This window comes from Poecilia reticulata, chromosome 7, assembly GCF_904066995.2.
Source record: "Poecilia reticulata chromosome 7, P_reticulata-male-v2, whole genome shotgun sequence".
NCBI classification, from domain to species: domain Eukaryota; kingdom Metazoa; phylum Chordata; class Actinopteri; order Cyprinodontiformes; family Poeciliidae; genus Poecilia; species Poecilia reticulata.
The window spans coordinates 1714093-1730866 of record NC_088836.1 but is presented as its reverse complement, the minus strand read 5'-3'; the positions used below and the strand labels follow the sequence as shown (position 1 = coordinate 1730866).

The 16774-nt window shown below is 39.9% G+C and overlaps 1 protein-coding gene across 1 annotated transcript; it reads left to right on the top strand.

Annotated features, from left to right (window-relative positions):
* Nucleotides 1-138: 138 nt before the first annotated feature.
* On the top strand, nt 139-16705 carry e2f1 (E2F transcription factor 1). The gene is made up of 7 exons (XM_008412734.3): nt 139-1661; nt 1902-2001; nt 8322-8541; nt 8609-8761; nt 9357-9471; nt 9822-10119; nt 10943-16705. The coding sequence occupies exons 1-7, from the start codon at nt 1410-1412 to the stop codon at nt 11182-11184; spliced, it is 1380 nt and encodes a 459-aa protein (XP_008410956.2). The 5' UTR covers nt 139-1409; the 3' UTR covers nt 11185-16705.
* The last annotated feature ends 69 nt before the right edge of the window (nt 16706-16774 follow it).

The following is a 16774-nucleotide window of genomic DNA, read 5'->3' as shown; positions in this document are numbered from 1 at the left end:
CTTAAGTTACAAATTGTAATAGCTAATTATAAATATGTATTAAGTGCCTGTATAAAAAATAACTTGAAAATAATGAAAGATGCTGCATTTTTAAGCTCAGTCTTAACTGAAATTTCGTTTATTTAGCCATTTTATTTAATAAATGTTGACTGCCAATGGTTTTCTCCGCTGAACATGAACGCACCTTCCAATCGAAGACTCTGTGCTCGTGCACATGACAGGCAGCTGTTCGCACCAATCAGAGCCCACCAGCCTCGCGACGCGGAAAACGCACCTCTTCGACCAATGGGGTTTGGTCTTTCTATCCACGTGCAGGTTTCGCGGCAAAAAAGATTTCGCGCGAAAACCGACCAACAGCTTGTTTGGATGTCGATCAGCTGGGACAATAACAACAAAAACGGCCGAAAGCTGGGTTGCGAGGATACTTTTACAGATCGGCCGCGCCCAGTAGTGAGCGACCCGAGGACCTCAGCCTGCCGGTTTGATGAATGAACGTAGATTTTGGCTCTTTCATTTCGCGTTATTTTTGCATGTTTTGTCGGACTGCTTCCTGCGTGCCCCAACAAAACGAGGGGAATAAAGATATGCGGCTAAAGCTAACATGCTAACTCACCCTATACATCTATACGCAACTTAAATCGTGTTCTTTCATCGAGACACACTCCTGGTTTCACAAATATACAGACCGAGATTATTTCGGTGCGTGGCGATGCGTTTTGGTCTGTAGATAATTTATGCTGATAAGCTAACTTCTGTAGGCTGCACTAAAGTTTTTTTTAGCTTAATAACTGAGCTCTGATTTCAAGATAAAATAAAATAATGTCGCTGCAAGGTGGTTAATAGCTAGCTCAACTGCTGCCCGGTTCATTTAGTGAACTTGTGTGAGTCTTTGTTGTGGAGCTATAAGTTAGCTTGTTAGCAGGGCATCACAGTGGCCACAGGCCGCGGCAGAACTCTGCTGACAGGAGGCTTGAAAACAAAAGATCCGCTCGCTCCTGAGCCGGTTCATTCATAACCAGCGTTCATTACCTCCACCATAACATTTTTAAAATCTTTTTAATAACATTTTTACCTTTGAGTCTGTAGGCGTGGTGCGGATTATGCGTTTAAGCAGCGATTCTCAGTTGCCAATTTTCCTGTTTGGCAGAACATCCTGTTTTTCAGTTTCACCTCTGATCTACGTTTGATTGATCAAATCTGTATTTCTAATTTAGATTTAAGTGACTAGATCAACAACTTTAAGAAAAAAGGAGCTTTGCATTTGAAGAAATGCTCTGACTCCTTTTAACAACACACACCCCTGAAAAGATTGCCCATTTTGCACCACAACATTCACAGGGCACTGCAAATGCCAGTAGGTGTTGGTCCTCTTTCACAGCACGGCATCGCAGTGTCCAGTGAGGGCCACCATGTCAGAAACTCTGATAACAGGGCAGACGTCAGAGGATCTGCTGGCAGATTTTGAGACGCTGCTGAACTCTGGGAGCATAGACCTGGGCGAGGAGCATCAGATAGTGATCATCACCAGCCCCAGCAACGAGGGGCTCCACCCGGCCATCGCCCCGACCAGCACAGGGGAGATCCTGCTCTTCGCCACGCCGCAGGGCCCCACCGACGTAGGGGTCCAGGACAAGAGGCGGCCTGTTCTGGGGAGGCCCCCGGTGAGAAGAATGAGGGATGGGGAGATGAGGGGAGGGCAGGGTGAGAGAACAAGGGAAGTGGTTAAACGAGGGCTTTCAGATGTTCTGCAGCGCAACAGAGCTCTTCCAAAACCTCAGCATCTGTTGCTTGAAGGTTTTGCACATCTGCATTCTCCCATGATACATCACCTTTACATCATCTAATACGACATAATAAACCTCCATTGTAACATGTTCTCTCCTCCACCTGTTTGTGGTTAGGTAAAGAGGAAGTTGGACCTGGACAGCGACCATCAGTACGTCAGTACCACGCGACCAGCCACAGGCCAAGTCCCGCCCTCCACACCTGCTCCTCCTAGAGGTAAACGCATTTAAAAAAAAAAAACTCAGTGGGAGGCATTCATCTATGCGAGTGCTTCCAACACACACACATGCATATACGTCAACCTTTGTCATTGTTTTAAGAGCAGCCGATGCTTTATTTACAATGTCCTCCATTGTTTTCTGCCAGGTTCAGTAGTTAAAGGTTCTAATGGCGGCTGTTCTCTGCATTCAGATCACATTCAGTGACATGCAAGTTTTCATTCCCCTCACCCTCAAACTTCTATTCACACTGCAACCATAAACTACGATGTGTTGTATCAAGGTTTTATATGATTGTGTTGTTTCGCAACCCCCTCCCCCCCCCTACTCTCTCTCTCTCTACTTCCTCTTCTGAGAGGAGGGAGATGTTGCAGCCAGCTCTCCATCTAACGGGTGAATTGAGTTTTCTAAATCTGATGGGATTTACCCTGGTCAGAACTGAGTAAACTCTGTTTAAGCTGGCATCGAGAAAGACTAGCCTGGTTTCTAACGACCTCCATCCATCTGGACATCTGTCCCACCCTTCTTCACCCTGTAAATTAACCAGATTGAGCAGCCTGCAATCCAGTAGTTTCACAGAGCACACCTGTTAACGGTTGCTCTTTCTCTTTTTTACAACTTGCCCTTGTTACTGAACCAGGTTGGTTTTAGTGACTCGTGCGAGTCCCAAGGGTGTTTTAGTTTTGGCTAAAAGCAACCTATAAAACATTTTCCACTTTTCCCTCCCAGAATCAAACTTCATAGCTATTTTACAACCATCAAAGAACTTTAAGGTGACTCATTAATTGAATGTCCACCTCTTTTAGATTTTCTTAATGCTAATTATTTTATGAGTAAGGCAATTTTACAAGAGTCAGTACAGCTTAATTCAGTAGCAGAAATAATCAAATAAGTAAAATCAATAATCTAGCCTATCTTTCCCTAATGCTGACACTGAGAACTAAAAGAGGGAAACTTTGAGAGAGACGGACGGATTTTGGCATCTTGAACCCCAGAACTGGCCTGATGATAAAGAAGGTGTTGCAGCAGCAGGAGGCTCCCAGTACAGGAAGAGTACTGACTTAGAGCGGCAGGTCTCGGGCCTCAAGTGACTTCCTCATGCGTGAAGCGGTCCTCAGCTTCTTGTCTTGCAGCTCTGTAGCTCCTTTTTCCTCGTCTCACGATCTTCCTGGTCCCACGGAAGGAACACACCAGTTCTTCCTCTTTGCCTTTGTTCTTTGCCTTTGTCTTTATCTTTGTCTTTATCTTCATCTTTGCCTTGGTCTTTGTCTTTGGGGTCTAAACCCAGCTGTTGAGAGAAGTGCGATTTGAAGCCACATGTTGCGGGGCTAACGGGTTGGTCCCCATGTGCAGAACAGTCTTCGGCTCTGTGGCCCCGGCTCTTCTTCAGCTGCAGAGTTCTTTGTCCATCTCCGTCTTGGCTCGAAGCTGCCTGAAGGATCCAACCAACGATTCCTCTTTTGTACCCACCTTATAAAGGGTTTATCCACCTTTTGTTGCATTTGCATTGGCTAGCTTTGTTGCTGTGCCTCTCATTGGCTGACTGCTTGGACAGATGATCTCATATCCATCACCTTGGAGACCTCAAGACCTGATGTCTGTTTCAATGATCCCCGAATTGCTCAACAGTCCTCCTACGTCTGTTGCCTGCCCAACCTTTTCTTAGGAAAGTTAAAGTTTAGCAATAAGGCCTTGGTTACCTCTGCTCTCCTATCAGTTCCTCTTTCCCCCTGACCTTTCACCTACTATCTACTTTCAACACAACATCAGTGACCTTTAATTACAGTTACACATTTTACACCATTTCAATTTCAATGTCAAAATCACATTTATAACCTTTTAGTTTCTCTGGTTTAACATTCATTTATAATGTTATAATAACCATAACTTATTAGTTATTCTTATTATAATCATAATGTGAGTTATTACAGACACTTCTGACAAGAAACCAAGAATAATCCATTATTCTAATTATCTGATACCATGTTACAGTTACTTGTTTCACCTTTAAGTACTTCCATAAGTGTAAGAGTAAGTGTAAATATTCTTATTAATCAAACCAACATCAACCACTGGTTAAACCAATATTAATTATTGGCCTAATTATAAGTTATTATTATTAATTTAAGTATTTTACTCTGGGTTTTATCCAATTACTCAACATGTTTAGATTTTATTCTTTAAACCTTTAATGCTTTAAAATAAGGAATGGTCAGAACTATTTTTATACTGATGCAGGCTGGAAACTTCCCCTTTCTTCAGGAAACCAGCTCTTCCTGTTTCATGACTCTCTTTCTGCCTGACTCTGATTTTTTATGATTAAATAGAAAAAAGTAGAATTAAAGCAAAGTTTGCAGGACACAATAGCAATACACACAACCAGATTAATTTTATTACTGTCCTACTCTACTGTTGGGTCTTGTGTCACCTGTGTACTCAATTGTAAAGGTAACTTTATTCATTGTTATTATTAAACTACATCTCCAGCATGGGGAAGTGGGATGAGCTCGACTTTTCTCGACAATTGACATAAAAATATGATATGGGGAATAAAATTGTGTTCACCTCCCTTTACTCAAAAAACACAACACAAGCATTTGCTTGCCTGCCTGTGTGCATTTTATTTGAGCTTTGTTCATTCAGACGCTAGATCTCATTTACAAGAGAGAAATGTTTTTATGAAAATAAACAAAATTACAAACACAATGCAAGTAGTTAAGAACTATGTCTCCGTTAAATAAAAACAAGCACAATTTAAAAAAAACGTTTTCTCTTTTTGTATTAGATCAGAGCAGAGTAAGAAAATGCTTTAGTACAATTTCAGATTGCGCCAATGAAATACTGAAAGTATAAATAATGTTCTGTTCTGTGAAGGCTCAGAGAAATGGGCCTATAAAGGCCCATTTCTTGTTTTGCTCACCAAAACAAGAAATGGGCTTAAATGATAAACTTTTGCTGGGTGATGTATTTTCTCAGCACTTGTTGTGATAAATGGTAATATTGTTGTTATGAGATCATTTTCTAGAACAGTAATGGCATAATATTGTAAGTTTTCCCTCTCAGAGATCAATAAACTTTAAATTCTAACAAACATTTAACACTGGAACTGGAAGAAATTTTAAATATCTTAAATAAATAAATCAGAAACAATACATAAAATGGATTATAAAGTTTCTATAAACAAAATTGTCCTTCAAAAAAGGACTAGTTGAGACCAAAGTACCAGACTGAAGACTCTTATCATCCAGTTTTTGGCAGAAAGAGAGAAAAGAGAAAAACAATAATTCATGCAAATGGAAATTATTGAACTCAGTTTAATTTATCCTGTGATTCATTGATTTATTGATTTATTTCTTATTGCGACAGGCCTAATAAAAACACAAATCCACTGAACCACTGTTCAGTCTGTCATCCTATCATGGAAATATGGAGTAAGGCAACCCTGTCAGGACATGACTGCTGTTCGGGTGTGAGAATCTGCCGACAGGAATGCAGTTTAGTGAAGCTATCAACAAATTTGACTGTTATAAACGGGGAGGAAAAAAGACAGAATATATTTTTTAAAGAAAGTCCAAATAAATCATTTTTGTAATTTGCCACAAGACAGGTTGGGAATATGGCAAACACATAATTGGAACATATTTTAATGATGATGAAAGATCATTGCACACATGGTGAATCACTGTGATGGCTCCACCATGTGCTTTTCTACCGTGGAAACAGGAAGGTGGTCAGAGTCGACAGAAAACAGGGACCTCAATTCTGTTGAAATAACCATTTGTCCCCGAGGGGCAATTTCAAGTCACAAGTTGTACAGATAGACTGAAGTCATAACAGCCAACAGAATTCATAAAATTCACACATATAGACAGGAAAAAGTGCAGTGTGATTTATGACTGTGTACAGTGTGAAGTAACTCTGTAGCCAGTCAGATTAAAACTTATTTAGATTATAGAATGGTCAAGTCAAAGCCCAGACCTACATGATGGAAAACAAAAGCGGCAAAATTAAGATAATTAGGAAATGAGATTTAAAGAAATGGTTCAAACATTTTCAGTACTTTGGTAATTGTTGGGTTATAATGGATAATAAACGTGTTTTTATATGGAATTTGACACTCATGAAAGGAATAAATACCCATAAATGGACTAAATGAGTAGCACACCGAATTAAACAGAGAGAACAATCCAAGCCCAGTATGATCAGAACATTGCTTAGAGAAAGATAACTCAATTATAACCTAAACTGAGACGGCCTGAATCAAGAGGGCAGCCTTACCTGCAAATAAAACGGTAGCTACAGGTTTTCAGTTTGTAGATTAAACACCTCTGGGTGTTTTCTGTTGATATTGTAGCGCATGCAGTGGACTCATTCATTTATACACATCACCTGGAACAAGCTGCTTCTAGGTTATTGCAAAAAAAAAGACAACTTCGGCTTCAATCATATGTGATTTTTAAATTGTATTTCTTATGTAAAGGAAACATCACAATTGTGATTTTTTTTTTTTACATTAGCAGAATACTAACAGAAACATTAGTAAAATAGCTGTGTATACTAGCAGAATACACAGATATTGTTGATGGCTCTTTGGGTGTCTTTCAGCGACGGCTTCTACTTCTTCAACTTACCAGTAGGCCTTTTTCATTCAACTATTTGCGGTTTTAAGGTCATTTGTTTATTTCTAATCGGCCATTTCCTTCATGCCAAACAAGATGAGTCTACGATTGTAGACTCAGTCAGAGTAATAAGGCGCTCTTCCTCTGTTTCCTCAGTGCTCACTGTTGGCCCGTAAGGCTGGATCTCAGTACCATCCTGACCTTTACTCCAGCACCATGTCAGAAGGGGAAAACAGTTGTGCTGATCAGATTGTCTGGCTTTGTGTTAAAGCTGCAGTGAAGTGACATTGTTCCTGCACAACGCAGCCAAAGAGGATCCTGTTTCAGTGAAACCCATAGGACGACGTAGAAATAAGCTCTCTTTGTTTTATCATGTTTCACTTTGTCCCAGCCGCCTGCATTTAACTTCTTGTCTCTGCTGAAGATGAATATACAGACATTGACATTCCGTCCATCCATCCATTTTCTGTACACCCTTGTCCCTTAGTGGGGTCAGGAGGGTTGCTGGTGCCTATCTCCAGCTGATGTTCCAGGCGAGAGGCGGGGTCACCCTGGACGGGTTGCTAGTCTGTCGCTTGTTTTGTCCCCTGATCAATTTTAGCTTCTTTTTGTTGTTGTTCTTTTTTTTTTCCAGTTGTGCGATACTGTTTCCATTCTTGGATGATGGGCTGAGCAGTGCTCCTTCAGATATCTGCTTTAACTCCTCTGCTTTTTTTAGACCACTCCAAAAGCAGGAGGTTGAGTATAGTACAGAGAATTCTGGGTAAATACAATCAAAACAAACAAGTCAGTCTATCTTGTCAGTCTTTAGCCATTTGTGGTCTTTAGCCAAAGACAAAAGAGAAATCCGACAACAGCTAAAATTTGACATCACTCCATTTTATTTAATTTTTTACATTTTGTTCTCATGTCATTTCCTTCAGTGATTCTTGGTGCAGCGCTCCCACAGGACTGGGGAGGAACAGGTTTTCAAATACTTTGGTTTATTTGACACAGCAGCTGAAAATGGAACAAATGTTATAATTTTGGTTCCAAATCAAACCGAGTCTTCTGGACTATCAGATGTGAAAACATCTTTAATCGTCATCTTGCTGCTTAATCACTATCACTAATGTTTCTTCAGAGTCCTTCACAGAACAACTGGATTTATACTGAGATGAAACTACTCATAAATAGGATGTTACTGGTAATTAAATGACTTCTGTAGACGATCCGTTGCCCTGGATCGTCTGTAGAAGGAAGGAATATTTGCTGGTGTCAGCAAATATTCCTTCCACATCATAGTTGTGTCCTACTTTGTGCTTAATAATTAAACAAACAGGCAAATGTTTGAAGTTATAATGTACCAGATGAAATGGGGTGCAATACTTTGGAAAAGGATTTTGCAAAATGTTGAACTCGAGAGCAGGAGCCCTAAAATGGAGGTTCAGTTTGCAGAACATTAAATAAACCAGGTGCCTCTGTTAATCCTGAGCATCCTCTTCATCAGACTTCCCTCTTCATAGAAAAGTCAGAGGCTTAATCAAATTATCTGTAACACAGACTGCTACAGGAGATCCTTTCTGCCCACAGCCGTCACTATCAGAATCTTAAATTAATATGAATTGCTGCAACGTTTAATTTCCCTTTGACATATTTTTTGAATAAATTTGAATTCTACAGAAAATGTAAACTCAGACGTTCTTTGTTTTCTGCAAAGTTCCTCGAAGCTCGACGGAGAAGTCCCGATACGACACGTCCCTAAACCTGACCACCAAGCGCTTCCTGAACCTGCTGTCGCAGTCAGCCGACGGCGTGGTGGACCTGAACTGGGCCTCCCAGGTCCTGGATGTCCAGAAGAGACGCATCTATGACATCACTAACGTCCTGGAGGGAATCCAGCTCATCTCCAAGAAGTCCAAGAACAACATCCAGTGGCTGTGAGTGTGAGAGCAAACCAGACTGCTGAGGTAACTTCTGAGTTTTAACACAACTGTTGTTCTGCAGCGGCAACCGCATCGATACCAGCCTGGTGTCCCGGCACAAGGAGCTGCAGAGGGAGGTGTGTGACCTGACTGAGGCTGAGGAGCAGCTGGACGAACTCATCTCTAAATGCACCCTGCAGCTGCGGCTGCTGACCGAGGAACCACAGAACAAGAAATATCCTTTTACGGCTTCTAGTGAATGCTGTATGAGTGACCGGGTTTGATTCATCAGTTGGTTGGATGGCTGGACACCTACAGAAATATTCATACCTAGGCCTGTCACAACAACACATTTAGCTGGACAATAGATAGTTCCAGAAATTATGGAGATAAATAATAATATTGTTGTTTTGAGACGATTTTCAACTAATTACGATAAAGGCATCTCTTGAAAGACAAAGCATGCATAATGATAAATGGTAACATATGCCTTTTTTTCTTTTGAGACGTTCTGTATGTTTTGCTAATACAGTTCATGTTATCTTGAATGACCAATATGGAGTTCTTCTTCTGCACTGTGACAACACAGGACGTGATTTTATTTGCATAAAGTAGAAGAAGGAACTTGGAAACGTAATTTGCAATTTAAATCCGATGTTAAAATCCCGTCTTTATTCTGGTCATATGCAACAATTTCAACATTTTTTGTACAACCATATGGTGCTAAAAATAAGCTTTAGTCATTTTAGACTGCAACAATCAGAAAACAACATTGCAACATTGCATCCTGCAAACAGAAGTGTTAGCTCTTTAACAGCTGCGTCCAGCAGGCTGGGCTACGTGCGCTGTCAGGACCTGCGGCAGTCGTTCGACTCCCCAGACCAGCTGGTCATGGTGGTCAGAGCTCCTCCAGAGACTCAGATGCAAGTCACAGAGCCCAGCGAGGTGAGGGCAGAGGAAACCCGCCTCAGTAGCTGCGTTTCCATTCACCCTATAAGTCCACAGTTTGACATTTTGAACATAAATTCACTTAATGGAAAATTGCCAATTTAAATAAAATATAAAATACTGTTTGTCGATCAAAAGCTCCACAAGTGGTGTGAACAAACTTCTTTACGTGTGAGCTGTAATTTTGTTTCTTATTTAGTAGAAACAGCAATTGCAAAATGTTGGAGGGTTTTTTTTTCCAACATTAGTGGAATATTGACAAAGTTTGGACATGTTTGTAATGGAGCTGCAGTGTGTGAGTTCCTCCTGACTGAGCGGCGCTCCTTCATGTTGTCCGTGTCTCTCAGGGCTACCAGGTGTCGCTCAGGAGCACGCAGGGTCCCATAGACGTCTTCCTCTGTCCAGAGGACAGCTCAGGCGTGTGCAGCCCCGTGACGGGTGGCAGCCCGTCTCAAATCAGCGCCGACCCATTCCACCGCACACCCCCCACGCCCCCCACGCCACCCGCCGAGCAACTGCCACTGCCGGCCCAAACTGGAGCAGCGGCGTTGGACGTGGGCGTGTCTTCTCCAGCGTCCACCTCATCCACGGTAACGGCGGCCTCCCAGCAGGAGGCTTCGCCGCTGGTGCTGGGTGGGGATGCAGGTGAGAGTTCACACTCAGACGTTTCTCAAACACAAAAAGATGAAGACTGATAGCGATGTCAACATGGCTGATCTCAGGAGAGGAAACTGTGTAAGACTGATGAAACAATCTAATCAGATTAAGACGAGCAGCGATTTGTGCTTTGCAAGGGGAAAAAGCCACATGTACTGCAGAGTTTACCCAGAGAATCGGGTGTTTGGTTAGTGGGTAGCAGCACACACACAGAGGGTCACTGCGGTTCAGGGCGAATGAATGGTGTGTGAAAATATGAACATACCATAACCACATGACCGCAATAAGGTTCCTTTAAACTAAATTTGTTTTTGATCAAACTGAATGCATATTTAAGTTAACATCAGATCCTATTAGTTTTTCGTGTCTCTTTCAGGTCGTAATGGCAGAAGTAAATCATCTTGTTGTCCACTACAGTGGAAATGGTGTAAAATTGAAAATAAAAAACAAAAATAAAATTATAAGGTGTTCTGTTGGGCCTAAATAGATCAGAAATCACATATAAAAAGAGTCTGGAAAACCCTGTTTTTCATTGGTTTTAGCCATCGTCTGCTGAAATGTTGCTCCAGTAATTAACTAGATAAGTGTAAAGACAGGTTAAATTGCAGTGCCTACATCGCATGTTTGGCAGGATTTTTTAAGGTTTTATTTTTCTGTTGACATGTTTGGTTATCTCAGAAGTTGATCAATCTCTCAGCAGGAACGACCGGTTTCACCACAGTGCTTAAACATAACTCTAACATCTTTTGTGGTTGGCTGCGTTCCCGCACCATTGTCTTTTTTTTTTCACACCTCTCACTTTCGTCAACAGAATCTCTCCTGGGGGGAGACCTGTTCTCCAGCCTGGGGGACATCGGGCCCTTTGACCTGTCGCCTCTCTCGTCCTCGGACCTCCTGAACGGAGAATGCCTTCCTCTCCCGTTGGACAGTTTTATCAACCTCTCCCCTCCCTATAGACACGACTACCACTTTGGACTGGAGGACCATGAAGGAATCAGCGAACTGTTCGACTGTGACTTTGAGGACTTGTCGCACGTTTTGGGCGATGGGTAGACGGAGAAAAGACGACTTAAATGTAGGACTTTATCTTTCTGCTGAAGGAGAGCTGTGAACCAAAATTTTAAGGTCCAATCTTAGTTTTCCTTCCCTTTGGGCTCTGGGAAATCGCCTAGTTAGGAAATCTCAAATTTGCCCTTAATTGTACATACCAATGTGAGCACTTCTCTGTGGCTATTTTTAAAAAAATTTTGACCAGGATTTCAGCTATAGTTTAAATTATTTAAATAAGTTTATTCTGATATTTTGTACCACGTTGTTGGTTTTGGATGTATTATCCAAGTAGACATTGGGCAGAGGAGGATTGGAGTTTGCGTGTGCAGCAACATGATGTCTAGGATTAGTTCCTGTGAACACTGAGTCCAGATGTTTGAGATTTCCTCAGTGTTTCTCTGAAAGGCCTTCAGGTTGAGGAGTTTTGACTGTCGAGGGAAGATTGACGGCCTACTATTAGAAAGCATCCTGGAGGTTTTCAGAATGATGATCAGCAGAAAAGCACAAGGTAATTACAACATTGGAAGATTCTCCAAACTCTGGAATCCTGTAAAACTAGATCATGTTGTATCTGAGATGTTTTAAAAGTCAGAGCCCCCGACGGGATTTTTTTATCCACTCTTCCTGAAGTACTTTTCTGATTACATTGTAAGAATCAGCTTTCTTAGAATTGACCAGTTTTGAGGACGTCTCTAGAGGAGAAACATTGTCAGTGTGTGGGGAAACCAAGCGGTGACAGATGAGGAGGAATTTCTTAGCATCCTGGTAAAAAGAAGTTAAAAAAGACCCAAAAATAAACCCATCCTTTATTCGTGTGGCATAATCTCAAAACTGAAAAGTTTAGAAAAACAAGATCTTTATTTTTTTAAGAAATAATTGAATTCTAGTTAAGAAGTGTGAATTTCAACATGGCGACACCCATCCATTGCATTAGCTCTGACAAACATTTTAAGCTTTACTTTCCATAAACACCACTTTAAATTTCTTCCTCACATCATTCCAGGCTCTACATGTAACACTGATTTAAGATGCATTCTTCCACCTGTGTTCTGTAAACATGTTTCTATCACATCTCACTACTGTAGATGTGAGGAGTGGCCATATTGAAATGCAAAGTCCGCCTTACAAGTTATAACTAGGGGTAGTCTGAGTTGCTCAGTTTCCCCAGTGGGAAATCCAATTTCAGAGGGCAATCAGCTGATTTTTCTGACTGGGATGACAGAATTGTCCAGTTTTTAGTGCATCTGTAATGCAGCAATTAGCCCACGGGTTTTCTAACAGATTGAAAAAGCTGATATTGTGTCTGGTGCGCTATTCCCATGTTGATTGGATCTGATGTTTCTGGTTATTATCAGATTCTGACTGATTTTCTATTCACTGTGAGTCTATCAGTTCTTTATTATTCTTAATACTCTGTTTTTTACTCTAACTATGTCCATATTGTCAGGCACACAGCATCACAGACTCTACTAGATTTTTCTTTCTTGTGGAAAAGCTTCATTCTTTGCTCCTTTGAGATGATATGTTGGCGTAGATTCCCAGTCATCACCCAGTCATAAAGCTTAATCCAAAAGCTTCTGAACATTGTTGGAAGTAGCTGTAATCAGAACTCTCACAACAATATGGTTAAGGTTGTAAATGTGGCAATTGGGACACAAATCACTAGCTGTGCTTAAAATTTACCATATTGCACAATTTGACATCTAGAAAATAAATGTGCAATTTCCAATTTTGAAAAAAGCTTTTTTATTTTTTTTTTAATCAAATGTTTTGGTGCTAGGATGGCGTTAGGGTTTTTGGCTGTATAAAACTTGGTTTAATTTGCAAAACTGCAACAGAAACTATTTTGGCCTCAAACGATCCACGACCAGATGCTGCCACTGACGCAAACCACGAAGAAGGAAGCTGGAGGATGATGGCGCATGAATTATTGTTCATGAGTGATTTTTAATTCCATTTCTTATTTAATGAAAACACTGCAATTGCAAAATTGTGTTTTTTCAACATTAGCGGAATACCAACAAAGTTTTACTCGCATTTAAAATGGAAACGCAGCTACTGGTGCTTCCCCTCCGCCCTGCTAAATGTTTGGATCGTTGTTGCTTTTGAGATTATCTCATTTTATGATTTCTAGATATTTTTACGCCTTGTGATCAACTGTTTACCAACCCACTGATATTATTCTTGTGTTGCACTTCAGGAGGTAGCAACAAACCACAATGAACTGTAAGCGGTAGAATGCTATCGTGGGGTCAGCATTGATGTTTTGTATCAGGTCAAAAGTGAAGAAGAAGAAGTGAATAACGAGTTTGTCAGGGTCGCTCGCTTATTGAACTATGATCTGAAAGGGGTTTCAGTCTCATCAGACCAAACCAAACGATTCCAGATTAAATTCAAGTAGAATTTTAGCAAACTTCATATCTCTTGTCACGGTAGGACATTTCTCCCAAATAGCTGGTTAAATGGCATATTATGGTCGTTATGGCGACTTGGAGATGACACATTTTCCCCCTGTTGTCTGAACAGTGACCTTTGCCCTTTTTGACCATCCTTCTCACTGCGGGACATACTAGTGTCAAAACATAATGGGAATGTATGAATTGAAAACAATTGCGCTTCTATAGATTGTTAAAACAGCGACTTTTTCCCTCTACATAATAGATTCTCTGAAGTTAAAGGTAGGGTACTTAATTTTTTTAGATGAGATTATGCTGCTGCAATAAAAGATTTAAGTAAGGTTTTTTTTTGTTTTTTTTACCAGCAATGCCAAGAAGTTTGTTTCCATGTGTGCAGACTGCTGCGGCTTTGAGAAGCAGTTAATCCTGATCAGACTTACTCAGTCCTCACGGCGTTCAGCCGCAGTCTCAGGTGTTTGGAGCAGAGTGAAGTCTTAACTCAAACATGTGAACAGGTGTGTTTCTAGAAGGGTTAGGTTCTGGTGTGTTTTATTTTCCTTTACATGTCTAGCAGAAGATTCAGATGTTAGACGTTCACGTGCTGGAAGACATGGAGCTTTAATCTCAATCTCAAAGCTTACACAGTTGGCTGTGGCTCACTTCGTTGCTGCAGGTGTTAGGAAAGTTTGGGTAGAAGTTTTAGATTTGGGGGAAAAAGGAAAGCAGAAACGAGGATGTCCTGTTGTTTTTCAGTAAATGCACTTCAGATCGGCTCAGTATTGCTCATGCCTTAAATCAGTGACCTATCAGGTAGAAGGGAGTCAGTCATCTTCATCTTGACTGAAACCCTTCATTCATGTTTTTTTTCTGCTTCAATTGCATCAACCTGCATCTTCATATTTGATTACAAAGCTTGGAGACACTGTCTGCTTTCAGTTTAGATCAGCAATAAGCATATATCAGATGTTTCTCATGCAATGTTGTACATGTAAAATCTTTGTCTTAACTTATGTAAGCTAACCATTTCATTAGATTTTTTTGCTTTCGTAAGCATTGGACTTTGATGTGTGTATGTGTCTGTGTTTATATTTATTTTTTGTTCTGGAAAAGGGTTTAGGAGGGATAAAGGTACAGGTAAATTTCATTCCATCTGGCTGATGGAGACTTTATTTCAAATATTATCCCCCGGAATTGTGACATTTTTGTAAATCTCCACCTTGTTTTGTGCATATTTATAACCTAATGTTTTTTCCCTGTCCTATTTAAATACATACTCTATTTCTCCACATTTGATTGGTTAATAACTCCTAAACAAGGTAAAAATAACTTTAGAAAGATGGAACGTTTTATTTTCTTTATTGATAAACCTTTATTACTTCATGCTTGAATTGTAAAATTGGTTTGAAACAAAAATATTTGTCACAAGTAGAATTTCTAATCTGAAATGAGCATTTTTTTTTTCAGTTTCATGCTTCAAACTCCTTTTAAAGTGTAAAAGTTTTTATAACTAATCTCATATTTTATCTTAAAATCCAGTTTATAACATGTAACTCTGATTCTTGAGAAGAGGGACAAAACAGGTCCTATGGATAAAGCACAAAATTTGAATAAAATATATACAAAATGTTTTTTTGTTTTTTTAAATATTTGACTAAACTAACCTGGGCCATGTGAGCAGAACTATGTTTGCTGAATACTTTTCATTTTAAACATTGCAGTAGGTGGATGGTGTCTGTAAAAACCTTTGTCCTGGAGCAGAACTCGATACATTATAATAGTTTAAAACAAATAAATACAAGAATAATACTAAGATGATATATTATGACAATCAAGTATAAGTATTCAAATTAATATTTATAAAAGTATCAATAAATTGAATTAAAAATAATTTTTATATATTTCCCAACTCAAATAAAATTTGTCCCAAGATTTTGTCAACACTGTCAGACATAAAAAGAATTTAAAATAATCAGACATTGGGGGGGGGGCATCAGAACTTCTGAGGACCCCATGACCACTTCCTTTCTCTTCCTTTGCTAAGAGGGCTAGGCAGCAGCCTAAAGGCTCTTTAGAATCGTATGCATCTGATGCCGATACCATGTTTGTTGTATATGATGATGATAAAAAATAAAAAAAAATAAAAAAAGGGCTAGGCAGCTCTGGTAGGCGCATGTTATTGGGGCCTGCCTATGATGCATGGCAGGAACCTACTATTCTACACCCAATAAGTGGTCTCTTTATATCTTTATTGGGGCCTGCCCATAGCAATGCACATTTTATTTTATTTTATATTTATTTATAAAAATAAATATACGTTATATTTATTTTTGTCAGATGGTGTTGACAAAGTTCTGGGTCAGGTTCATTAAAAATGTAATTTTCAAAAAAATGTTGCAACTGGGAGTCTGCACCTTAGCATCTTTACATTTCCAAAACATTATTTGTCATATTTGAATACATAAGCTTGAGGAATAGTTAAATTTTTGGGGGGAGAAAATTGAAACCCATTTTGTCCCTCTTTTCAAGAATCACTGAACTATTAGGAATTTGTTTGGCCTTCTACTCCGAGCAGCAGCTGAACTGTAGAGCTGGCGGCGCTGCCCCTCTGTGTGATTTGTGTGTTTTTCTCTGCAGGACGACGGCAGTGCCTTGGTGAGGTAAAGTGGTGATTGTTGTGGTGTTCGATAAAGTTTGCACCTTTTAAACTTTTTTAAAAATCAATTGTGTTGCAGTTGTAGAAATCAGTGGCTTGCATAATGTGAGAGTAATTATAAATGGCTTTTTAAAAATATAACAGGTCAGGGATGTGACGGGTTATTCGGGGAATAGGACATTCAATCCGATTTTTATAATACTATGTGGTAAAATTAGATTTTTTATTTTCTGGCAAAGTCAGTTTGGGATATAAATGAGGACAAAAGAAGAACGATTATTATTTCAGTCGCTGTGCTAATAAATGTTGCTGTGTGCTGTGTTTTGAGAACCAGTCTCATGCAACAACGTACTCAATACTGCGTTTGTGTGCCACACATTTCCAGAGTTAGTTACAGATTAGTTTCAGTGTCCTTTTGTATCAAATTGTCCCTGTCAATGTTTTTGACAAATTAAAGTTGACTATTTTGATCTGACCTGTTTGCACCATCTCTTATGTGCATTACACAGTTCTGCTCAGTTTGCCTTCATTTATTATTCATTAG